Consider the following 24,427-nt stretch of genomic DNA (forward strand, 5'->3'; position numbering starts at 1 on the left):
CCGGTGCCTCCCTCGTTCAGCCCGCCCGGCCGAGCTCAGGTGCAGGGCCCGGCGTGGCCCGCGAGAAGCCGGGCCGTGCGTGCGCGCGCCCGGGGTCGTGCGCGCGCGCGCCAGCGCGGGGCCGCGCGTGAACTTGGGCCAGAAGGTGCACGCTCCTGTCAGCGCGCCCAGCCCGGCCCGCGCGGCCCGATGCTTTTCCACCCGCGTCGGTGCCGAGCGTTTTCGCCGCTGCACACGGAGAGCGCGGCGGGCGGGTCGCTGAGGGCGCGGGGACCCGGGGGCTCGCGACCTGGGGTTGGGACTCCTGCCGCGCGCACCACCCCCGGACCGGCCCGGGCCCCGGGCCCCCCACTCCCCGGTCCCCCTGCACCCCAAGACCCTGCCCACCTCGGGGCCCCCTGCGCGCCCCAAGAGTCCCGGGCCCCGGGCCCCCTGCGCCCCGAGAGCTCCGCTCACCCCGGGACCCCCGCGCCCCCCGAGAATCCCTGGCCTTGGGACTCCTGTGCCCCGGAACCCCTGTTCCCCAAGAGCCCCGTGCCCCGGGACCCCCGCGCGCCCCGAGAGCCTGCGCACCGGGGGCCCCGTGCACTCCACGCGCCCTTTGGCTGTAAGGGGCCCTGCCTGGGGCGCGCTGCCACTTGCTGAACCGACTTTGGGTGTCGCCTTTGCGAGCTGTCGTCGTTCCGGTGCCGAGACGCGCGGCCTGAGCGGTTCCCGGGACTCATGTGCCTGTCATCTTGCAGCGAGAGAGAAGCAGGAAGTTGGACGTGATAAACTGTGCGTCAAGGGAGCCCAAAGGTGGACCCGCACGACGGGGGAGACCAGACCCTCCCCGGCGAACTGTGGAAGGTGATTGGAAGTGGATTTCGAAGCTGCTTTCTCTGCATAGACGAGGGTTGAGTTTCTCAGACTTTTCCTGGGAGTGGAGAGAGGTGCGTTAGGTAGAGTGTGTTTTTCTTTATTTCTACTTTATTTTCCCTTTACTCCAAGTACAGTCGCAGATCTGAAGTGTATGTCTGTGTTAAATTGACTCCAGTTGTTTGCATTTGGTCATGGGCTACCTGTACTTGACTCTGAGCTTCCACAACTTTACAATACTTTTCTTTTTAACTCAATCACTCACTACTTAGTTGAGTTTATGATGACCTCTCTGTATTGAGAGCTTTTCTTGATAGGTTAGTCTGACTTCAAGAATGGCTTCAGTTTTACAATACTTAAGAAATTTAACTTGAGCTTATAGGTTCTGCTGCTTCATTTCACTGTCGTATCAAAGCAGGTCCGGACAGGGAAGTGCAGTCTTGCAGTCTGATGGTAGAAGGCAGGGAAACAGTTTGATTTTGAAGTTCTGGCATATTACCCCCCAGTTGAAATTGAGATAGCAATTGTTCAGGAACAGTGGCTTTTCTTTAAACTGGTCTCCTCCCGTGGTTCACTGTCCAGAGAACCATTACACCTTGGTTAAGGATCACGGGTGGGTGGCACGTGTGGTGTAAAGGGTTTGCTGTTTGGGTGGATCCCTACATTTTCTTGACTTATGTTGGATTTGGGGAGAGGAGAGGCGTTCTTGTAGCTGCTGGGAATGTGTAATGGAGAGGCTGCCAACGTTATTGTCTTTTTTTTCCTTTTTAAGTGGGTGCATCAGGACCTTTCCTGGTTATGGAGACATTTGCTCATGCGCACCTGGGTGCACAGGGGGCAGGCACATAAGGAGACCTGTTTGTTTGCTGGTAGATAAAAGAACCAGGGCAACAGTCCGGTGTTTTTTACAGGTGCATCGCAGACATTCAAAAACAGCTTTTTTTTTTTTAAAAAAAGCAAATTAAAATTTTTATATAAACCCGTTTGGCTTTTTCTGCTGTAATATTTTTGAAAGGAAAGTGGACTTTTACAGTCTTTTAAGCATTTGTTATAAGTGGTCGTAATTTAACACGTGTGCCCAGCATTTTCCTGCACGTTCCTTAATCTGATTCCTTGCAGCCTCATGATGTGGCTGGTTCTTTCCCAGAGAGGTGAAGTCACGGACCTGGGAGAGCCCAGGTCGGAGCAGGCCAGCCGGGGTCTGACCCTGGGTCTTCTGTCCAGCCGATCAGAGCCCACCCTACGTCCTTTCTCAGAACGAACTTTCTGGGTGTGGTCTTTCTTCTGCAGCGTGGTGTACTCTGCACGCACTAGCAGAGAGGTAACGATCATAGTCTCCTTTTTATTGATAACATGTGAGTTTCTTCTCCTTGTTGGCTTGCAAAGGTCACAGTTCAGACATGGTTTCCGGGCAACTTTAAACTAAAACTCCTGTTGTCTAAACCCTCCAGTTGTGTATTTTAATATTAGCAAGATGTTGGTTAGTTAGGACAGGTGATTTTTGTCTTCTTTTCTCGTTTTGTTTCAAAGTCTTTTCGAAAAGACTTCGGTGGCCTTGCGCACAGTTTTTCGATGGCACTGACACAGGGCTTTCTTTGCCTCAGACTTTCCCAGGGGTCATGAGTGTGGCACCGAATGTGCCCTGTTAGGGAAGGCACCGAACCCCAGACGTGGAGTCGTACCCCAGACCCCGCCAACTGAAAATCATTGGGCGTTTGCGGCGGCTGCAGTAGCTTTTCCCTCGTGGCTGTATGGAGCGTGGGGACGTGGCCACTCCCCTTTCCTTCCCAGCCTCCGTGTGATGCAGGAGTGGGGACCGTGACTGGCTCCAGCAGCTCGAGGGGGACGCTTGGCTCCATTCGCTTTGCTAAGTGTCACTGCTTTGGTTACTATGGCAGCACAACAAATTCACTCCAAAACTGGTGGCTTCAAACAGCAACACTCATTTATTACTGCTCAGGGTCTCAGGGCCCGGAATTTGGAACAGCTTGGCTGGCGTCCTCGTGCAGCTTGGCTGGCTGGGGGCTGGGGCTGAGCGTCCCTTCGGGGGACGTCCTGGCTCCGGGGCTGGGAAGAGGTGGAGAGCCGGGTGGCTGGCCTCTCCGTCACTGTGGTCGCCCCATGCGTGGTGCCTCCGGGGTGTGTCCCTAAAGGCACCAGGCCTCTGCAGCGCCCGGAGGTCACCTCGCCTCTGTCCGGTCGAGGGGCACCTCAGCTGCACCTTCTCCTGGGGGGCGCTGAGACCGGCACACAAACGGTGCTAGTTAATAACTCATGTCCAGTCAGGTTCCGAGTTTTGTTCGAGTGCTCTTGGTGAGAAAACGAAAGAAAATCTCTGAGAAGCTGGAGGTGGTGCCGCTGTGCCGGCCTCGAGCTTGTGACTCTGCACGACGCGCCTGGAACTGGGGACACATTGCTGGGTCTGCGGCGCCGGGGGCTCCGTGCTGTCTTTTCTGTGAAAACCCCGGAACCGATGCTTTTGGGTCTAAAGTGGCCTGGCTCTGGCCTCCCCGCGCTCTGGCGCCACTGACTGGGCAGGTCCTGGAAACTTTTCTCCCCGTTCCGTGCTTCAGGAGCTGGCGGGGGAGCTGGAGCAGTGTGTCCAGAGCCCAGGCTCGGGCCCGGGGTCTGGGGTGCAGCCAGGGCTGGGGCCCGGCTTGAGGGCCAGAGGGAGGCTGCATTTCCAGTGGCCCCGTCCCCCCCGCCCCCAGCCCGGGCTCCTGCCGTCTGCAGCCCACTGTCCACGCGGATCCACCTGTCCGGCTCGTCCTCGCTGACCTCCCCGCGTGCCGGGTGGCCCGTGGATGGAGACGCCGTGCAGGCCCCTCCCAGCGTGAAAGCGGAGCAGGGTGACGGGCACAGGGGACACCTCCGGCCTGAAGCTGAGACCAGCCGAGCAGAGTTGGCTGAGGGAACCGAGGCAGTACAGCAGGGACAGGACGAGGAAACCGTTAGGAGGAGAGCCCTGTGCTGGGTCAGAGCCTCCGAGATGAGCCCACACGGGGGCTCACGGCGCTCGGAGGCGCGCCGGGGCCCTCGGGTTAAACGGGGGAGCAGAAATCAACATGTCACTGGGAGGCGTGGAAGGTGAGGTGTTGGTCATCGTGGAAGCAGATCGACAGCAACAAAAACGAGGCAGAGACGGACGGTCAGGGAGGGCCAGCCCAGGAGCGCAACCCAGCGCACCGGCCGTCCCCGAAACAGACCAGGGGAAGGGGGGACGGGAGGGGCTCGGCAGTGACGCCGTCGAACCTCCGAGGCCCCAGTGGCTCGGGTTCCCGGTTAAGAAGACCCTGCTCAAGGCCCCGTGCGTGTTTCCCGGCCCTGGGAGACAGAAGAGTCAGAAAGTCCGGCAGGCATCCAGGGAGGAGAGAAGGGGCGCGGGCATCACACGCCCGCCAGGCACCCTGCTCAGGAAGCCACAAGGTGAGGGTGAGGCCCAGGGCCCAGCCGGCCAGCGCCACTCCGGCCTGAGCAGAGGCCGGGGGGCCAGGAGCGCACGGGCTAACGGCCGTCCTGACGTCTTTGACCAAATGAAGCTTGCTTGCCGAGTCGATAATTCTTTGGGGGAGTTTGAGGGAAGAGTTTGTATCGGCCAGAAACTTTGCGTAGGAGAAAAAGGAGGCAGTTATTAACCTGGGGAAACGGGCTCCCTGTGTGGCTCGGCTGGGGACGCTGTTTACAGTGACAGAATGATGTCGGCGCCGACTTACGGAAGTGTTGGTGGGCCGCGCTGGGAGGCGGGGGAGGCGGGGAGTTGGTGTGGGGACGAGCTGGCAAGACCTCAGCCCTGACGCTCCCCAAGTCAGAGACAACCGAGGACAGCTGTGTGCATGCACCGTCCAGCATGGACTCGGGCGCGAGTGCAGAGCTGCGGGGAGGTGCCCTGGCAGAGGCACTGCTGGTGCCCATCCTCTGCGTTACAGAAACGCAGCAGCGCTGGCTTTCAAGCCTATGCGTTGCCGTGATACGATAGACGTGGCTTGTTGTAGGCTGAATTGTGTTGAAATCCTAAACCCCAGTGCCTTGGAAATAGGATTGTTGCACATGTAATTAGTTAAGGTGAACTCATGCTGGGCGAGGGTGGCCCCTGATCCGAAACGATTGGTGTCCTTATAACAAGGGGGGTTTTGGACAGAGACACAGTGAGAGTGAGGCTGTCACGGGCCAAGGAGCTCCCAGGAGCCGGGACAGAGCGACTCTTCCCCGGCGCCTTCGGGGGGAGCACGGCCTCCAGAGTCGGGAGACAATACGTGTCTGTTTTCTTAAGCCCCCAGCCTGTGGCGCTTTGTTGTGGCCGCCCTCAGACACTCATGTATGGCTTTACAAACGCTGTCTGACTCTATGTTAATAAACTGAAGTGAAAAGAACAGAAAAACAGAGCCACTCTGGTGCCCTCGTGGAGGGTGGAGTCCGGAGGATGAGATGGGCCAGAGCGGCCGGCGGAGAGGTCCGCAGAGTCCAGGTCGGGCCCATGCGCGGGGCTGCCCGTGGAGCCCCTGCTGTGTGCGTGACGCCCCTGGGCCTGGAGGGTGCCTGTGTGGGGACATGAGGGGCCGGAAGGGCCGGGGTGAGGGTTCTGGCCTCTGTCCTGCAGCCACGCAGGGGGTTTCTGGGGGTTGGAGCCCGTGGCTGCTTCCCGTCGAGGCCAACTGAGGGCTGCTGAGCGCGCGGGAAGGGACGGCTTTGCTGCTGCGGCCGCCCAGGCTCACGGGGGTGGGCAGGGGGAGGAGCCCCGGGAGGTGGGCAGCTGGGTCACGGGTTTGGTTGCGAAGAAGGACGACGAGTCTGAATTTCTCACGGTGGGAAAAGTGGCTATGCGTCCATGATTGGGCCTCCTCTGTGGCGGGTCGCCTGACACGGGAGGAAGGTGTCCCCTGGCCGGGGGATGCCCTGGTCCGTGTGCCTGGAGTCCTGGAGCTTCCTGAACTGGGGCTGTGGGTGGAGTCGAAGGTCACCTGTGCTTCCAGGGTGCCGAGGAGCCCCGGCCGCACGTCTGCCTCAGTCGTCTTGGGGGCTTGTGGGACGGAGCCTCCGTTCGCCGGCCCTCAGCGCCGGGCCGGCAGGGCCCGTTAGTTCTCTCGTGTCTGGCGTCTGCGTCCAGCTGGGCCCCCCCGGTGCTGGGCTTGTGCCTCTGTCCTGGCGCCTCCTGCTCAGATTTCAGTGTTGGCTTCGTTGTCCTCCCAGCAGGCCGCCCTGCCGTGGACGGGGTCCTGCGCGCTTCCTTCTAGCACCTGCCACCGGCTGGCACTGTTCCCAGGGAGAGCTTGCCTCCCTCAGGGCCAGGACGCTGTCCTGAGCTGCTGCAGCCCCGCCTGTCATGCTAACCGTTGAGCGGGGACGTGCAGGGCATTATGCGTTGTGCCCGTGAGGTTCCATCCTGATCGTTTGATTTCTTATAAGGGGAGCTGGCTTGGCCTTGAGGGTTGGCGCAGTGTGTCCTTCCAAAAGGTCTGCTCAAGTCCTGGCCCCAGGACCTTTCCAGGAAGATGTAAATTAAGATGTAGTCATACTGGGGACTTCCCTGGTGGCGCAGTGGTTACGAATCCGCCTGCCCATGCAGGGGACACGGGTTCGAGCCCTGGTCCGGGAGGATCCCACATGCCGCGGAGCAACTAAGCCCGTGAGCCACAACTACTGAGCCTGTACTCCAGAGGCCATGAGCCACGACTACTGAGCCCGCGTGCCACAACTACTGAAGCCTGCGTGCCACGACTACTGAAGCCCACACACCTAGAGCCCGCGCTCCGCAACAAGAGGAGCCGCCGCAGTGAGAAGCCCGCGCACCACAACGAAGAGTAGCCCCCGCTCACCACAGCTAGAGAAACCCTGAGCGCAGCAAAGAAGGCCCGACACAGCCAAAAATTAATATTTTAAAAAAAGGAAAAAATAAAAGATGTAGTCATACTGGATTAGGGTGGACCTCAACCCAGTCACTGGTGTCCTGATAAGAAGAGGTACAGAGACACAGGACACACAGGAGAGGCTGCCTGAGGATGGAGGCGGAGGGGGGTGTGATGCCGACACAACCAAGGACGCCAAGGACGGCTGGCCACCACCAGAGGCTGGGAGGGAGGCAGGGAGCGGGTCCCCCCTCAGAGGCCCCAGGAGGCGCCAACCCTGCTGACACCTCGACTTCTGGCTTTGGGCCTCAGAACCCGGAGGAAGTAGGTTTCTGCTGTCCTAAGCGCCCCGTTTTCGGTGCTTCGTGGAGGCAGCCCTGGGGAGCTGGGGTTTGAATCTGCACATTAGCAACTGTGAGTGGCACTCGTTCCTTCCCCAAGAAGAAAGTGAAAACGTTGCCCAGGACGGTCATTCTCTTCTGCCCAGTGCTCAGCCCAGCCCCGGGCGGGCAGCTGGGTGTCCCCACTGGCATCTCTTCCTTTGTCCGCAGCTGCTGCGCCCTGCGCACGCTGGCCCGGCAGCTGCCTGGAGCTGTGTTTGGGCCGACACTGTTTTGTTGCCTTTCCTTGCACGTCTGCAGTGGTGGCGGAGGACCATTCCACGTGGGAGCTGGCCGTGCCCCCTTCGGGCCGCGTGGCTCCTGGCGTCTGTGTCGGACGTGGCGCGGCGCGAGGGTCGGATCGGCACCCGAGGTGCTGGCTCTGACCGCCGTGCCGATGCAGATGTCAGGCGTCGTCCCCTGGAGCCCTTTTTCTGACGCAGGACCTCGTGTCCTTCCAGGGTCGCCGGCGTGGCAGGACCCCCTCGCGGCCGTCTTTCCCGGCCCTGACGCTGCTGGTGGCTGCCCGTCACTTCGCACAGGTCACCTCATTTGGGTTTGTCTGATTTTTCCTCACGGCTAAATCCAGCTTCTGTGTATCTGACGGGCATCCCGTGTCCCATGCTGTCACTGTGCCCTGGAACAGGCTGTGCCCACCTTGGCCTCTGGCTCTTGCGGTGGCCTGCAGGCTTCTCTGCTGTGCGGTTCATGATGGAGTGTCTTGCAGGGAGATCCTCTGGGGCCCCGTGATACCCTGCCTCTCGTGCTCCCACCCACTGGCTTTAGCTTCACTGATGATTCTTGCCTGAAACATTATGGGGTGTTTTTCAGGTGGTGATTTAAAAGACATTCCGTCGTTCCGTCTACATTTCTGAGTTGGCATTCTACCAAAAGGAAGAGCTTCCCCCTCCCCGATTTCCTTACTTTTTCAATTATTTATATCCGCGTGGATTCGTGCCTCTTATTTTTTCTGTGGAGTATAGTCCACTGGCCTCATTCGCTTCGCAGCTGCCCTGGGGGCCCTGTCACCACCCTCTGCTCCTGTCCTGATGTTCTGGCACCTGGAGATGCCCCAGCCTTCTCTGGTCCTTTCCCTGCCCCAGCCTTCTCTGGTCCTTTCCCTGCCCCAGCCCTGGACATCAGCCATCTCTCCAAGGACCGTGGGGCCTGTTTTTAAAGTGCCAGTTGTTTTATTATTTTTTTCAAATTTTGCCGTGGCTGCTGTTACCTTTCTAGGGTTGTATGTGCCGTGTGCCACCAAGAGGGTTTGACAGGAGGGTCTGAGAGACCCCCGAGCGGTCGGCTTGGGGTGGAGGGCAGAGGAGCACGCTGCCCCCTTGCCGTCTGTCAGAGGGCAGTGCCGTGGGCGTCGGGGGCTCGGGGGGTTGCAGCAAGGGAGGCTGATCTGTCACATGTCGGGCTGAAGGGGCCCTCATAAAGCCCCTCTCCTGCGAGGGACTTCTGAGTGGGGCCCAGGTGGATTTGTGGGGAGCGGCAGGGAGAACTCTTCTGTGGCTTGGCTGGTCCTGCCCAGGGACTGGGGGCTGGCGGTGGGCGTGCGGTGTGGCCAGCTCTGATCCGGTTCCCGGGTTCGCGACGCATTGAAGCAGAACCACTGCCGGTGCAGAGCTGCCCCCTGGGGCACTGCTGGCCCTGACCCTCCTATCTGGGCCTTGGGGTCCCCGGCTGTGCTGGAAGAGATGGCCATCTCTGCTTAGGACGGGGGGAGCCCAGGGGTGCTGTCAGCGCCAAGCATGCTGGGTGCTGAAGGGCCCGTGGACGGGCTTCAGGCTGAGGGGCGCAGACGTGGACGCTGTGGTTGGAGAGCGCCTCTCCTGGCCTAGAGCCAGTCCTGGGCGTGGATGGCACCTCTGGTCAGGGCGAGCTCACGACCTCTGGGTCCACGTGCTGCTGCTGGCGGGAGCGCCCCGCGCTGCCCCGCGTCTGCCGACCTGTGCTCGGTGCCGGCTGACGGTGGGTACCTCCCCACCCCGTGGCCCGGGTTTGCTGGGACGCCTCCCTTCTCCCACCCGCCAGGATGCTGGCCTTGGGCTTACTGTTTCAGAGTCATGTTGAGGAAGCCTGTTGATACCCGCCGAGAGCACGCACACGCGTGTTTTTGGGCGTGGAGGGGGGTACTGTTGTGTTGGCGTCTTTTCAGCATCTGTGGAAATCTCCACGCGCTTTCTCCCTGCATCTGTCGCTGTGCTTTGCTAACAGGTTTTGTGAGGGTGAGTGCTCCTTGCGTTCCTGGCAGGGCCCCTGGGGGTGCTTCCTGCTGGGGGGGGCCTGTCGCTCATCCACACCGGGCGTAGGGGCCGTGATGCCGACCAGAGGGTGACTGGTGGGTCTGAGGTGGGTCCTGGGACGGCCTGCCGGGCCCGAGGAGGCCTCTGGGAAGGCAGTCAGGAACCCGGATGCTGAAGATTCCGGAGGTTCCATCACTGCTCTCATGTTTAATTTCCAAGAGCTCTTTTATTTTTCTCTAAATGTTTCTTTTTAGTGATCTTACTGTGTAGACACGGCGCCTTCTCGCTCGGAAGCTCTCGTCCTCTGGCATCACCTGTTTTCTCCAGTTGCTGGGGTCTTCCTGTCTGTCCGCCTCTGTCTATGGCTTCCTGGGCGGGGGGCCCTTGGCAGCTGCTCACGGGCGGCAGCGGGCCACTGAGAAGGGGGTGCGTGCGTGGCGGGCGGGTGGCCGGCCCTCTCCCGTCGGCATCTGCGGGGAGCCGGGTCCCGGGCACGGGCTCCTCCGTCTCTGCGAGGCCAGTGTCCTCCGAGTGTCCCCCCCGGGCCGCTGCCAGCTGGGTCTGCTGCCGACTCTGCACCCCCGCCCCCCTCCCAGGAGGGAACCCCAGCTTCAGTTGGGGGCGGGGCTCTCACTGGCCAGGCGGAGCGGGGGAGGGGTGTCTAACTGCTGCAGTCAGTGGCCAGCGGTGACCGGTCAGCGGCCAGGTGGGTCCAGCCGTTCATGGCCAGCTCGTTTCTGGGGTCTCGCTGCTGCTGGCTGAGGACTTGGTTTCCGGCAGCTTCTCGAGTCCAAAGCGTGGCGGTTGCGCCTCCTCCCGTCTGGCGCCTGTGTTTGGAGCAGGGGTGGGGAGGCCTCCCTCGCTGGTTCTCACGCGTGTCCACCTGACATCCTTCACCCAGACCGCTGCTTTTATTACATTTTCCAGGAGAGAACTCTTGTGGTAGTTTTCACGCGGGAGGGTCTTTGTCAGGCAGCGAGATCAGAATATTCATGCACACAGTACTGGCGGGTGACAGTCGTTAGCTGAATGGCTTTGCCTGTAATCCTGTATGATGGTTTGTTTCTCTTTGCCGGAAACAGGCACGAAGCTCTGAAGAACCCTTGGAAATGGATCGCTCGTCTTTAAAATGGAAACGTACCCTTGAGGGTTAGCTCAGAGCCAGCAGCGGCCCGGGCCTCCTGAAGCCTGATGTTCCAGAACCCCAGGGCCTGTCGGCGCAGACAGAGGGCACGGGCCCCGGACCATGGTCACCCTCATCACTGAGAAGCTGCAGAACCAGAGCCTGGATGACCTCGCCCGCAAGAGCTACGATGCCGGCCCGGTGAGCTGCCCGCCCCATGTTGGGGGACACTGCCTGGGCTGGGCCCCGGCTGGGGGAGCAGATGGGGGGAGGTGGGGGGGAGGGGGCAGTGTCCCAGGGAGGCTCCGGCGCCTTCGCAGCCCCCAGAGCCCGTCAGCGTCATGATGGTGGGTTCTCAGCATCCTTAAAAACAAACTTTGAAAGCCTAAGCTACACGTAGACGCGTATGGTCCTGGGTGCTGAGTGGGCGAACGTCCACCCTGGTCAGCAGCCGTGCCCACCAGACGCTGCCCGTGCCTCTGGGCACCGCCCCCCCGAGAGCCCCTCTTGAGTTCTGTCTCTGTGGGTTAGCTTTGCCCGAGGTGGAGCCGATTTCTAGGGCCGTGTTACCATGACCTTCAGGTCACACCCCGCCTGGTTAAACTGTAGGCCCCGAGGGAGGTGCCTGAGCAGCCGCACCTGCCTGGTGCTGGGGGCCGTGCCTGAGCGTCTCACCGGGCGGGCGCCCAGCGCCGTCGTGTCGCCCGCACCCAGCCCTTGGCCTGTTTGTCGCCTGTGGTGTCCTGCAGGGAAGGGGGCACGCAAGCAGGTTTCACTGTAGAGAGAGCATGACAAGAAAAGTCCCACGTATACTTCTTCCCATCGTGACACAGATCATTTTACTTTGTGTGACTTCCGCACAAGTCTTTCTGCACAGGATACACGTGTGTGGGAAATAATTCCCTTCTGCACCAGTGGGCGTTCCACTGAGTTCCTGGTGAGGCTCGCTGATGCGTCCCAGGGGTTCCTGTGCTGTGGGTGCATAGACGTGGCTTAGAGCACCTGCTCTAACGTTCACTTAAAAAAAAAAAGAGGAGGGAATTCCCTGGTGGCCCAGTGGTTGGGATTGGTGCTTTCACTGCCCCAGGACCTGGGTTCAGTCCCTGGTCAGGGAACTGAGATCCTGCTAGCTGCACAGCCAGAACAAAAAAGAAAAAAGAGGTGTAATTTACATAGTGAAAGACACAAATTACTGTATCTTTCTGAGCAAGAAAGTGCCCGGCGTCTCTATCACTGTTTGATTTTGGGCTCGGGGCCACCCCAGAGAGCAGGGCAGCTGTTGTGGATGCTGGGGTCGAGGCGAAGCAGATGATGTGCTGGCGACAAGTAGAGAGGGGAGGGGCATTGGGAGGTGACACAGGACCGGAATTCGCTGGAGCTGAGGCGCTGGGCGGCGAGCCAGGTGGAGCCTGGGCCGGACATGGGAGTGAGAGGGTAGCAGGGCCCCAAGGCCCCAGAGCTTGGTGGGGACAGGAGCCGGTGGGGGCACGAGCCCGGTGGGGACAGGTGCTTGGCGTCCGTTCTCAGTGAGGGCCAGGGCTGGAGCAGAGGCCATGGCTCGGGTCAGGGGAGCAGGCCGCCTCTGCTGCAGGGCTGTGCTGGGGGCCTGGGAAGGGTGCCAGGTGGAGGAGTTGGGGGGGGCAATGTCAGGGCTGGTCAGCGTGTGCTAGCCCCCGTGGACGTGGCCTCAGCGTGCGGTGTGTGTCCTCCAGCACGTCCGGCTGTGCAGGTACAGACTTGGGTTGGCGGAGAGCTCAGCTTTGAAAGCCTTGAGTTAAAAAAATACTTTTTTATTGAGGTGTACGTTTCATCTAGTGAAATGCGCAGATGGGGTTTGGTGTTGATTGGGTGAGTTTTCCAGTTGTGTATGCGGTAACCTTGTCACCGTCACCCCAAACGTCTCCATTGCCCCAGGAAGTCCCCTGTGGCCCCACGTGGCTTTGCTGTCCCAGAATGTCACAGAAGTGCCAACATGCAGCGTGTACTCCTGGAGACTGGCTTCTCCACTCAAGGCGAATGAATGCCCCTGGGTTCACTGTGCGGACGGTGCATCAGTAGCTGTTCCTTTACTCTGTCGAATGGTCCATGTCTCCTGTTGCCTGACACTTGGAATGTGTCCACGACTGGCTGTTAAGAATAACACCGCTGACTGCATTCGTGTGCAGGCCTCTTGTGGAAGTCTGTTCCCACTGTGTTAAGCGAAGGCCTGCCCAGAGGCCTGTCAGCGCCCCAGCCGTGCCTTCTCCCTGGTCGGGAATGGTGATGTCTGCTCATGGCTCTGACCTCATGTCCCTGATGACCAGTGAGATCAGGGCCATTTCCTGTACTTACTGGATGTTTGTATGTCCTTTTTGGTGTCCTTTTGCTCATTTTTCTTTTGGGTTGTGTGCATTTTTCTTATTGCTCTGTAGGAACTCTTTGTATATTCTGGCTACAAGTCTTTTCTTGGATGTGTGTTTTTCAAATATTTTCTCCTATCCCATGGTTTGCCTTGTCACTTTCTTTTTTTAAAAAAATTTTATTTTTGGCTGTGTTGGGTCTCATTGCTGCGCATGGGCTTTCTCTAGTTGCGGCGAGCGGGGGCTACTCTTCTTTGCAGTGTGTGGGCTTCTCATTGCGGTGGATTCTCTTGTGGTGGTGCACAGGCTCTAGGCGCACAGGCTTCAGTAGTTGCAGCATGCAGGCTCAGTAGTTGTGGCACGTGGGCCCTAGAGTGCACGAGCTTCAGTAGTTGTGGCGCATGGGCTCTAGGGCATGCGGGCTTCAGTAGTTGTGGCTCATGGGCTTTAGAGTGCAGGCTCAGTAGTTGTGGCACATGGGCTTAGTTGCTCCGTGGCATGTGGGATCTTTCTGGACCAGGGATTGAACCCGTGTCCCCTGCATTGGCAGGCGAATTCTTTTTTTTTTTTTTTTTTTTTTTAAATGGCAACTCATCCCTTTTTGGCTTTGGATAATGTTCTTTTTTTTTTTTTTTTTTTTTAATTTTTTATAGCTACTTTATTTATTTTATTATTTATTTTTGGCTGTGTTGGGTCTTCGGTTCGTGCGAGGGCTTTCTCCAGCTGCGGCAAGCGGGGGCCACTCCTCATCGCGGTGCGGGGACCGCTCTTCATCGCGGTGCGCGGGCCTCTCACCGTCGCGGCCCCTCCCGTTGCGGGGCACAGGCTCCAGACGCGCAGGCTCAGCAGTTGTGGCTCACGGGCCCAGCCGCTCCGCGGCATGTGGGATCCCCCCAGACCAGGGCTCGAACCCGCGTCCCCTGCATTAGCAGGCAGACTCCCAACCACTGCGCCACCAGGGAAGCCCCAACAGGCGGATTCTTAACCACTGTGCCACCAGGGAAGTCCTGCCTTGTCACTTTCTTAATGGTGTCTTTTGATGAACAGAAATTCCAAATTTCAACGTAGACCAATGTATCAGTGTAAGTTAGTGTTCTTTTTGTATCCCATTTAAGAAGTCTTTGCTAACCTGAGTCTGGAAGATATTCTCTTGTTTCTTCTGGAAGTGCTGCTGTTTCACCTTTAGCTTGAAGCCTGCACTGCCTGAACTGAGTTTGGTGTGTGGGGCGAAGCAGGTCAGGGTTGGATTTTCCCTTCTTGTGTGGACGTGTGGTCGGCCCAGCACCGTTTCTACAAACGACCGTCTCTTCTCCGTCATGGGTCACGTGGGTCTCCCGTGTTCCCATGTAACCCTAGCAGCAACCCCGCCGTGTGTGTCCCACGGTCAGTCCTGTCGTAGGTGGGGAGACGGGGCCCACAGAGAGGAGCCGGCCTCCCTGGTGGCAGGCTGGTCGGGGGAGCTGGACTCAAGGCCGGCTTTGCCCAGGCCGCAGCCCCGCTCCTGGCCGCGCACTGCACGGGTTGCCACCTGGCTCTGCCGCGAGGAGGTGGACCGAGGCGGAGCCTCTGCGAGTGTGGCAGCGCTGGGCCTGCCTCGGCATGAGCCCGTGGCCTCAGCTCCCGTGCGCATCCCCTGCGAATGCTCGGACGCCACCTTGTCCGTCAGGGTTCCTGCACGAGGCGTGCCACGTAGGCTGGTGCTGGGAGTCGCAGGCACGCTGTCCAGTGGCCGACCTCCCGCAGAGGCCTGGGCCCAGCCCTCCTCTGCTCCCAGCACGGCTCCGTCCAGAACCAGGGCTCCTGGTCACTCATTGGCTGGGCAGTCTGTCTTTGCACAGCCTGACTGTTGATGCGCCTCCTTTTGCTGGGTGATTTACCCAGCATTTTTATGAGAAGCAGCAAAGGATTTCCTTTAATTTTGTCATGAGTTTATCATCCTATGAAACGGTCCCCTGAGAAGCTGGAGCCCCATGACCGAGAGTTATGTGTTGGGGCGGAGGCGGCTCCGGATGTGAAAGGCAGGGAAAGGTGAAAGGCCATGTCCGCACTCAGGGCCTGGTGGGGCGCGGGGAGAGCACAGGAAAGTAGACAGACAGACAGACACAGGCGTTGAGTGGACATGGCTCCAAGCGGCCGCTCAGCCTCCCGGGCCACATTGTGGCCAAGAAAAGAGTTCTGTGGGCTCGGGCCAGGCCCCATCAGCTGCTGTGTCCCGCAGCTGCCCGCCTCGAGGGACAGAGGTCCCAGCCCATGTGGACGCGGTCGGGGTGGGAGTGGTCAGGCTGAGGTTGCGAGGACGGCCGTGGCTTGAAGGGGCAGCAGTGGACACGCTTGTGGCTTTTTAAAAAATATTTATTTATTTATTTATTTATTTATTTATTTTTGGCTGCATTGGGTCTTTGCTGCTGTGTGTGGGCCTTCTATAGTTGTGGCGAGTGGGGGCCACTCTTCGTTGCAGTGTGTGGGTTTCTCATTGCGGTGGCTTCTCGTTGCAGAGCACGGGCTCTAGGCGCGTGGGCTTCAGTAGTTGTGGCTCGTGGGCTCAGTAGTTGTGGCTCATGGACTCTAGAGCACAGCCTCAGTAGTTGTGGTGCACGGGCTTAGTTGATCCACGGCATGTGGGATCTTCCCGGACGAGGGCTTGAACCCGTGTCCCCTGCATTAGCAGGCAGATTCTCAACCACTGCACCACCAGGGAAGTCCGCTTGTGGCTTTCTATGTCCTTTACTCAACTGAATAATTGTGAGGCTTTTAAGAATCTTGATTAAGAAAAGAAATGCATTCTGGGGTTCATGCTTTTCTTTTTAATCACCAAGAAAGACAGTGTTGGGGAAAAACAAGTTTATTGCAGGGATGAAAATACAGGCCTGTTTCTTGAGTTGGAACTATTTCTGAATCCGCATGTGTAAACCCACAGTATTGCAACTTCTTTCTCTTCACTTTCAGTATTCTGCCCAGAAACTGAGCACAAGTGGCCACTTGTTCCCTTCTGAAACCGATGGTAAGTATTTAAAAGCCCCAGCAGGTCTTTCTGGGCTGCTGTGGGCTGGGACCCCGTGAGCAGGGCCAGACGCGGAGGCTGATCTGGAGCGCGAGGCCTCAGCCGCGCCCCCTCCCTCTGCTGGCCTCTCCCTCCTCTGGGCAGCGGTGTGGGTTGGAGAGCTTCCTTTCTGGAAGCGGCCTGGCAGTGCAGAGCTGAAAGGCCCGCCCGGTGGGGTCTTGTGGCCACCAGGGAAAGGACGGGGGTCCGGCGGTACGCACGGCCTATGCTGCAGCGCTGGTGTGGCGCACACCCGGCCAGTGGTGGGAGCCGGGGTTGTGCGTGCCTGGAGGGCCTGGGTCTGCCGGACCCCTTCCCTGCACCGCACGCCCCTGCCACGTGTGCCCTGTGGTCTGAATGGGAGCAGGAGGCTCGCCGCCCGAGTGTAAGTCTGTTTGCGTGAGTGTGAGTGTGGGCGCCGTGGCGCCTGTGATGAACCGTGGCTGGTGTCCATGGTCGCAGTGAGGTGCTAGTGGTGTGACTTCAGCCCGGACAGTCCGAGTGGCATCTGGGTCTTCCCCCTGCGGCCCTGCTCACCTCCATGGTGACGCTGTGCTCGGTGCCCTCCAGGCTGCTCAAGTGTCACCACGGTCTCGGGTGGTATGGGCCTGCACTTGGCCCTGGGCACTGTCTCCGTCCCACACAGGGCCAGTCCTGGCTTGGAGCCCCTCGGGCTTCCCGTAGGCCACGGAGCCGGCCCTGCCGTCCTTTCTGACTGACCGTGCATCCTCGTGACCCAGGGTCACCTGGGGCCTTTGCTTGTGCCTCTCCCAGCGGCGGGTCCTGGCCTCCATGCCAAGGCCCCTCAGCTGGGGGTGACCGCAGAGCAGCTGGGCTGGAGGGGCTGCTGGCCGCCCCCGGGCCAGGTCATCGGGGCTCTGGGCTCCCCCAGCCCTGGCCCCTCTGCCCTGGCTGCCCCGCTTGCCCAGGTGTGCTGCCTGCGTGAGCCCATCCGTGTCGAGCTGCTGACCCCGGACGCTCGGCCTCTCGAGTGACCCTTATGCCCCCGTGTGATGGCGAGGAGGCCAGGTCTGCGGCGTCAGGGTCCCCGTGCCCCTAGGCGTCCCCACCATGATGCGAGCTGCGACTGTGCAGGGCAGGGCCGGGGAGGAGGGGGGTCCCACGAGCGGGGCCAGGCCCACCCTGAGGCCAGGTAGGGCCGAGGGCGCGGGGGGACGTGCGCCCCTCACCCGTCTCTCCTTCGTGTTTCCCCAGAAGACAAGCACCCCTGGAAGGTCGTCGGTGGAGGACAGACCGTCGGAAGCCAGGGGGCCACGGGCCCTGCCGTCCCCTTCCCTCCTGGCCCCTGCGGCCCGAGCGCCAGCCTGGGTGCGGTCAGTGCCAGCGACCTCAGGGACGGCGCAGGGCCGCCCTCAGCACCGCCCACCAAGCGACACTGCCGCTCCCTGTCGGAGCCCGACGAGCTGGCGCGCTGCCGGTCCCCGTGGCGCCCCGGTGGCTCCAGAGTCTGGGCTCCTGTCTCCAAGAGGCGGTGCCACAGCGGCGGGAGCACCGCGCTGCAGGCCGGCAGCGCCTGGTCGCCGGGCCGAGCCCTCCCCGCTGCCAGCTCCGCCTCGCCCCCCGCGCCCCGGCCGGCCTCGGCTTTGGCCAGCAGCGGCCTCCCGGCCCTGGGCCCGGCTCGGCGACCCGCCGGACCTCGCGTGCCCTCGCCGCGCCGCCGCCTGTCCCTGTCGCAGGAGCACCTGTTGCCAGTGGACGCGGCCCCACCCTCGGCGGGCAGCACGCCCGCATCCACGCCCGCGTCCACGCCCGCGTCCACGCCCGAGCTGGGCCGCCGCCGGGGCCTGCTCCGCTGCCGCTCTCAGCCGTGCGTGCGCGCGGGCGGGAAGGGCCAGCGGAAGCGCAGGCGCGAGGAGGATGCGTGCTGGCCGCGCCCGGCCCTGGACTTCCTGAAAATGACGCGGGTGAGGCTCCCTCTCGCGTCCGGTGCAGGCGCCCCCTCCACGGGGCGGGGCGCTTGTGGGGGGATCCGCCCCCCACGCGGGCCTGGGCCGCACTTTGCAGGGTGGAGACGGGAGCCGTTGGTCCGGGCGTCGAGGCTGAGCGGGCGCCGTCCGACACCAAGCCTCTCCTCGCCGTCCTTCGCGGAGCCCGCCACTGATGATGCCTCTTTGGAGAAGGTGCTCAGAGTTTGGGTTGTGAACCAGCTTGAAGATTCTGGTGTCTGGGGTCACCGCCTGCCCCTCCCACGCTGTTTTCTGATCACGGGCAGTTCAGAGCAGAGTTAAAGGAAAGAGCCGGTTTCCAGAGGTCTGACCTGTGCATCGTTGCGGGGGGATGGCAGGACCTTCTGGGGGTGCTGAGGAACAAGGACGGGGCTCTGGTGTGAGAAAAGGGAGAGGACGGCCCGCCGGGCCCCCTCATCACAGAGGCGGCTGTGCCTGGGGTCCTGGCGGGGGCGCAGGAGCCCGCAGGGTGGGACTGAGGTCTCCATGGTCCACAGAACCCAGGTGGGATCCAGGCTGCACGATGCCGTCTACGCCCACTCTCGACGTCACTGTCAGCTTTACCTTTCCTGACTGGTGGGTTTTCTGGAAGGTTCTTCCCAGTGGTGGGGCGGGAGCTCCCAACCCACACTTGCTGGCTGTGAAGTTTCCGCGGAGAGCTGGGGTTTAGGAAGGGGATGTCCCGAGCTTTGCCACGTGCCGCGGAGGAAAGCTGGCCGTGAGCCCGACACGCACCCCCCAGCTCCCAGTACTGCAGCGTCGGCGGGCCCTGAGGGGGCGGGACTGTGGGGACGTTCCCACCAGGGACTCCCGAGTAGGCAGGGGGAGCAAAGCAGGGGGAGCGCTCACTGCTGGGGGTGCGTCCCAACCCCTCGGACCAGGGAGGGGGCAGGGATAGCGTGAGGAGGAGGGTGTCTGGACCACTGACCACAGATGTGTGTGGATGCAGCCTGGCACCTCTCGGGTTGCTGAGCTCTGGGCCAAGCGTGGTCGTGATCACCTTGTGACGGAGAGGCTGCCGTGCAGGGCGGCTGGTGGGGAGCGGAGAGGAGACGGTAGCTGGGGTGTGGGTGGAGCAGGGCTGAGGCGCCGCCCCCCAGAGGGACAAGCCCGGGGAGGTCAGAGGCTACTTGTCTTCTGAGACGGCTCCTCCTGTTACGGGCGCGTGGCTGTGGTCCTAGAGCTAGCTCCCCTGCGCCCCTACCACGTAATTCCCGGGCCCGGCAGTCCCGTCCTGTGTCCCCTTCCTTCTCCAGCCGTCCTGCCCCAGGCTCCCGACAACCTCTCTGCTACTCATCGATGTCTGCCTCTGATTCAACCCTGATGTCCCCAGCAGAGCCGTCTCTGAAATGAAAGTATAAGATAGTGTATCAGTCATCTGTTGCCTCGTAACAAACAACCCACATCTAGCAGCATAAACAGCACACGCCTGTGCTATGTTCTTGTGGGTTGGGCACCCAGGAGCGGCCCAGCTGGGCGGTTCTGCTCAGGGACTCCCCGAGGTCATGGCTGTGCTGTCGGCCAGGGCTGTGGGCACCTAAGGCTGGACTGGGGCTGGAGGAGCCACCTCCCAGCTCCCGCACGTGGCGGAGGTTTGGTGGGACTCGCTGGAAAGCCATCTGGGCCTGGGGTGGATGTGGATTTAAACAGACCTGCACCTACTTTTTCCAGTCAGGATCTAGTAGGGTTTTCTGTTTCTTCAGTTTGTTGTAAGTATTTCTGGGGACTTGTCTGTTATAGTTAAGGTTTCAGTTTGGGGTACAAAGTTGCTCATTGTATTTCTCAGGCCTTTAACATCTGTAGTCTGTACTTTTTTATCTTTAATGTGAATGATGAAATGTGTGTGGCTAGGAACATTGTAAACAAATCACAACGGCTAACTGTTGAGAAGCTTCTGGTGAAGAACCTTCCCCTCTTGCCAGTTCTGACCCTCATTTTGAGGGGTGGGGTCAGTTCCGGGCCGGGTGCAGATGTCAGTGCCCAAGCTGGCCCCTCGGCCGGGCCGGCAGCCCCTGCGTCCCTCAGCAGAGGACACGACTGTGACCTGTGTGGTCTCACACCACCTCTGAAACTGAATGCCTGGGTTTCCCCACCACACGCCTGCCGTTCTCTGCACATGCCAGCCGAGTGTCCAGCAACTCAATTCACTTCTGACACGAACTACCTGGGGTTAGTGCAGACCCTGCAGGTCAAGGCTCAGTCCCACAAGACGGCCCCACTTCAGGCACCAGCCCCAAGTCCAGGGCCTCCTGTACTTCTGACCAAACAGCTATAAATAGGGGGTTCCCACGACCCCTCCTCAGGCTCCATCATTTGCTATAACGGCTCACAGAACTCGGGAAAGCACCTTATTTACTGACACCTGTTTATTATAAAGGCTACAACACAGGAACTGCCAGATGGAAGGGATGCGTAGGGCCAGGCACAGGGAGGGCGCGCAGAACCTCCACACCCTCTCCAGGCGCACCACGCTCCCAGCACCTTGACGAGCTCACCTAGGAACCCCACCATTTAGGGGATTTTATGGCGGTTTCGTTACATCGGTGTGATTGATTAAGCCATCGGCCACTGGTGATTAACTGCCTCCCTGGAGGTGGAGGTGGGGTGGGCTGAAAGTCCGGCCCTGGAATCCCAGGCTTGGTTCCCCTGGTGACCAGCCCCCATCCTGAGGCTGCTGCGGGGTCGAGTCGTGTTGGCGTGAACTCGGGTGTGGTTGGAAGGGGCTCCCCCAGCCCTGTCGGGGAACCCCGAGGGGTTCAGAGCTCTGAGCCCGGCACCCGCAAGAAGACCAAGTATGTTCCGTACTCCGTCACAATGTTACAACGTACCTAGAAAACGCGATTATTTCAAACGTCAGGGGAGTGAGGTGACAGTGGCCAAGCGGTCGTGGGGTCAGGGCGAGGTTCGGGCCTCCCTGCGTTTGGGGTGGGGCCTGTAGGGCGGCAGGCCTGCTGGGGCGTGCTGCGCGGGGAGCGAGCGGAGCCTGTCGCGGGTGTTTGCTGCGGGGCTGCAAGCGGGAGGGCCGAGCGCTGTCTGCAGGGGTGACTGGAGTCCCTGGTCCCGGTCCCCTCCCCCGGGCTGGCCGCGGCGGTCACCGGGCTCTGCGGGCGGCTGGGGCATAGAGGACCCGCCGTCACCAGGCGTCCCCTCCGCGCAGGACGTCCCCTCGGGGAAATGCCCGTCGCTCAGCCTGGGAACCTGGCGAATTCTGTCCGTTTGTACCTGGAGACCCCCAGGTTTCCTGTCCCTTAGTCTGTCTCCCTTCCACGAGGCTTCCTAGGGGCGGGAGGAGCCCCGAGAGATCAGAGTGCACAGGCCCCTGGACACGGCGCCGGGGCCCCACGCCCGTCCGAGGCCGGCTCCCACCGGGCCTGCCGCCCGCAGCTGCCCGGAGCCGCCAGGCCTGGAAGCTTGCCGGTCAGCTGGGTTCCCACTGCTTTCTCACATAAGCAGCCTCTTGGCTCTTGTCCTTATTTTTGTGTCATGCACACAGTGCCTTAGAGACTGGCCGGAATGCGGCTGTGAGCCTTCCCTGGGGGGGGGTCCCCCACGAGGTCAAGGCGCCGAAGTGCCGCCCCAGTGGCCACAGGGCCGGCCGGGCCCTGACTCCCAAGTCTCGTGTGGATGTCACTGGGCCGGTGAGAGGGCGGGGGGCCCGGGACCGAGAGGTCGGGCAGTCGCGGCCTTTTCACGGCCTCCTGGACTGAGGGGGGCAGAGGGTGAGCAGCTGGGGCAGGGTGGGGGGAGGGCACCTTGGGTGGGTCCCGCAGAGGCAGGGAAGATCTGGGGGGGTGGTGGTTGATCTGCAGCTTCTGTCTTTATGGGGCTTCTTTCCTGTCCACATGTTTAAAGTTCGTTTTCTGAGCAGCTTGTGTCTGCCTTTCATTTCGTCCTTTTTATTCGTGCTTTAGTTTCTCCCAAGTTGAATAAACAGACCATCTCATGGTAGATGTACTCTGTCTAGTCTGCTTTAACCTGTTCGCTTCTCCCGGTCGACTGTCGTGTGAGCGTATTGCTTTAGACAGACGTGGAAGGTGATGAATGTAAAAACCGTGCGTGGCGGGTACACCCATCTCTCTTGCGGAGGGGACGCTGTTACCGCTGTGGGTGGCACTGTGGGTGGAGGTGTGTCCAGCGGCCTCGGGGCCACGCTCTGTCCCCTCTTCTGAGAAGGTCAGTGCCGGGGTCAGGCGAGGTGCCAGACACGCAGGGCCCAGGGCGCGAGGCGTGAGAAAGGCTGTGCTCGTAAGGCCCCCGTAGCCCTGTTGCTGAGGTCACCACGGGGCTCTCGCTGGTGAAATGAGGGTCCCCGGGCGCTGTAGGCCGCCCAGCGGGAGACACCCCAGTGCCATCCTGGCTGCGCGCCCTGGTGACGGCCCCCCCTGGCTGGTGTCTGGGCCTCCGGAGAGACCCAGTGACAGGTGGCCGTCCACTGCAGAGTGGACTCGCCAACCCTGAGACCCAGGGGTCAGCCTTCCTTGTCACCATCTCTTTCAGCGCATGGCTTCTTGAGGAAGGAGGGGGGTGGCATGGATTCAGAGGCCTTGCACGTCCTCTCCCGTTGCCCGGGACCGGCCCCTTCAGACTCCAGATGCTGCCCTCAGCTTCTGGGCCCCGCACCGTCCCGTCTGGTCCTGGTTCCCCAATCTCCTCTCTGTCCTCCAAGCATTTCGTGAGGGCAGACCTCGTGTGTCTGTGTTTGTCGGTTATGCCGGGTCCTTGGGGGTCAGTCAGGTCCAGGGGCTCCCGCATCACTGGGGAGATGATTTCAGGGGTGTGATTTTCTTCAGTCTGCCTTCTGGGGCCCCTGTCCTCAGAGGGTGGACCTCCTGACTGGTCCCCAATCCCTTTGTCGGTTCGCAGATGGAGGATCTTATCTCTAGGCGTTGGTGGTCTGGTTTGGGGGACGTTTTCTTTGTCCTGCATCGCCTGTTTCCTCCAAACTGCTTCCTCTTTTGCTTTATCCTCACTGCTGCCTTACATAGAAGATGCTGTCCCCAGGTGTTTGGTAAAGTTCGGACACCTGCCTGCGTTTAAGACGGGGACCCAAAGGCCGATCGGCGGCCCCATGCGCGTGGGTGTGGCCCTTCGGCCGTGAGCTTTTTGTGGGGTGCTGGTACCCCCCAAGTCTTCACCCCAGTTCCAGAGAGGCCTCTTCCAGTGCTTCCTGGGGAGGCTGGGAGCCCAGACGGGGTGCTGACCCTCAGGCGGCCCCCGTTTCCGCATGTGTCCTGCTCGTGGTGGAACCCCCTGTCCCCCCAGTCCTGTGGTGTCCACCGGGCCGGCCTCCGCCCGTGGCGGGTGAGGAGGGCCTTGGCTCGGCCAGGTCGGCCGCGCTGCGTGTCCGGGTTCCTTTCCTTGGCTGGAGCCCAGGCTGGACCCGCGCCCGGGTGCTGGGCTCCAGGGGCTCCGGGCAGTCGGAGGCTCCTGCCGTGGCTGTGGCCGTGGCCTGTGGGCAGGGCCAGCTCTGGGCTCGAGCATGGGCGCTGGGCTGTGCTTCCAGGAGGAGACCTGACGAGCCTGCGACTGGGCTGGGCCGGCCGTTTGCTCGCAGGATGGTGTCTGTTCTACTTTCAGAAGCTCGCGGCTCAGTCTCAGGGGGCCTCTTGCCTCCGGCCGCGGAGAGTTGAGTGCGAGCTCTTGCCCGCATAAGTTGGGTGGTCTGTGGTGGGCGCGTCCCCCAGGCTGAGTGTTTTGCACACAAGGTGAAAGACCCTCTAAAATTGAGGGCCCCTGATTCAGAACTCAAAGTTTTGACCTTTGTTTTTTTAAAATAAATTTATTTATTTATTTATTTATTTACGTTTGGCTGTGTTGGGTCTCTGTTGCTGCGCGCAGGCTTTCTCTAGTTGCGGTGAGCGGGGGCTACTCTTCGTTGCGGTGCGCGGCCTTCTCATTGCGGGGGCTTCTCTTGTTGCGGAGCACCGGCTCTAGGCGTGCGGGCTTCAGTAGTTGTAGCACGTGAGCTCAGTAGTTGTGGCGCACGGGCTTAGTTGTCCCACCGCCTGTGGGATCTTCCTGGACCAGGGATCGAACCTGTGTTCTCTGCATTGGCAGGCGGTTTCCTAACCACTATGCCACCAGGGAAGTCCTGACCTTTGATTTTTGAAAAGATATTTTCTGTTCATCTGCTTAGATGCAGGTCACCGTCAAACCGGAGCGGGACCGTCCAGCAGCGAGGGTCCCACCTGTCAGGCCAGGCCCTGGCCCAGATCAGGGTCACCCTCTGGAGCTTTGTGATGCCCCTTTTTGGGCGCTTCAGTGTGAAGAGTCAGTGGCTTCGAGCTGTGCGTGGCCTGAGCCGGGCGTGTCCAGAGCTGCCGCATTCACCCTTGAGCAGCAGTTGTGGTCGTAGACGGGCCTCTGTCCTGGCCACCGAGAGGACCTTTGGGCCGTGGTCCTCCCGCCAGCTGTCAGGTTACTACCGTCTGGGTAGGGGTTCGACTTCCATGCTGTGAATCAAAAGGAGAATTCTGTAGGTGGAGATGTGAAGAGGGACACGTCGGCTTCTGTTGCTGTGGGTACAGGGCTGGGCCCGCCGTGCTGTGGGGTCTGCACATGAAAGTGACCTTGACTGTGGCGTCCACCTTGATTTGAATGAAGAAGAAATTATCTCACGCGTCCTCAT

At 60.7% G+C, this 24,427-nt stretch overlaps 1 protein-coding gene across 3 annotated transcripts in view; it reads left to right on the plus strand.

Moving 5' to 3' along the window:
• Positions 1–24,427, plus strand: part of FAM53A (family with sequence similarity 53 member A) — a 26,444-nt gene continuing 2,017 nt past the window's right edge. The window contains exons 1-4 of one of the 3 annotated variants that reach the window (XM_082390003.1): positions 1–941; positions 10,413–10,654; positions 15,739–15,793; positions 17,048–17,757. In XM_082390003.1, coding sequence (XP_082246129.1) covers positions 10,577–10,654; positions 15,739–15,793; positions 17,048–17,757 — 843 coding nt within the window. In that variant the 5' untranslated portion in view covers positions 1–941; positions 10,413–10,576. The remainder of the gene's footprint in view (positions 942–10,412; positions 10,655–15,738; positions 15,794–17,047; positions 17,758–24,427) is intronic. The other 2 variants (XM_082390002.1, XM_082390004.1) reach the window with 2 other exon arrangements.

This window comes from Balaenoptera borealis (genome assembly GCF_965194805.1).
Source record: "Balaenoptera borealis genome assembly, chromosome: 4".
Lineage (NCBI taxonomy): Eukaryota > Metazoa > Chordata > Mammalia > Artiodactyla > Balaenopteridae > Balaenoptera > Balaenoptera borealis.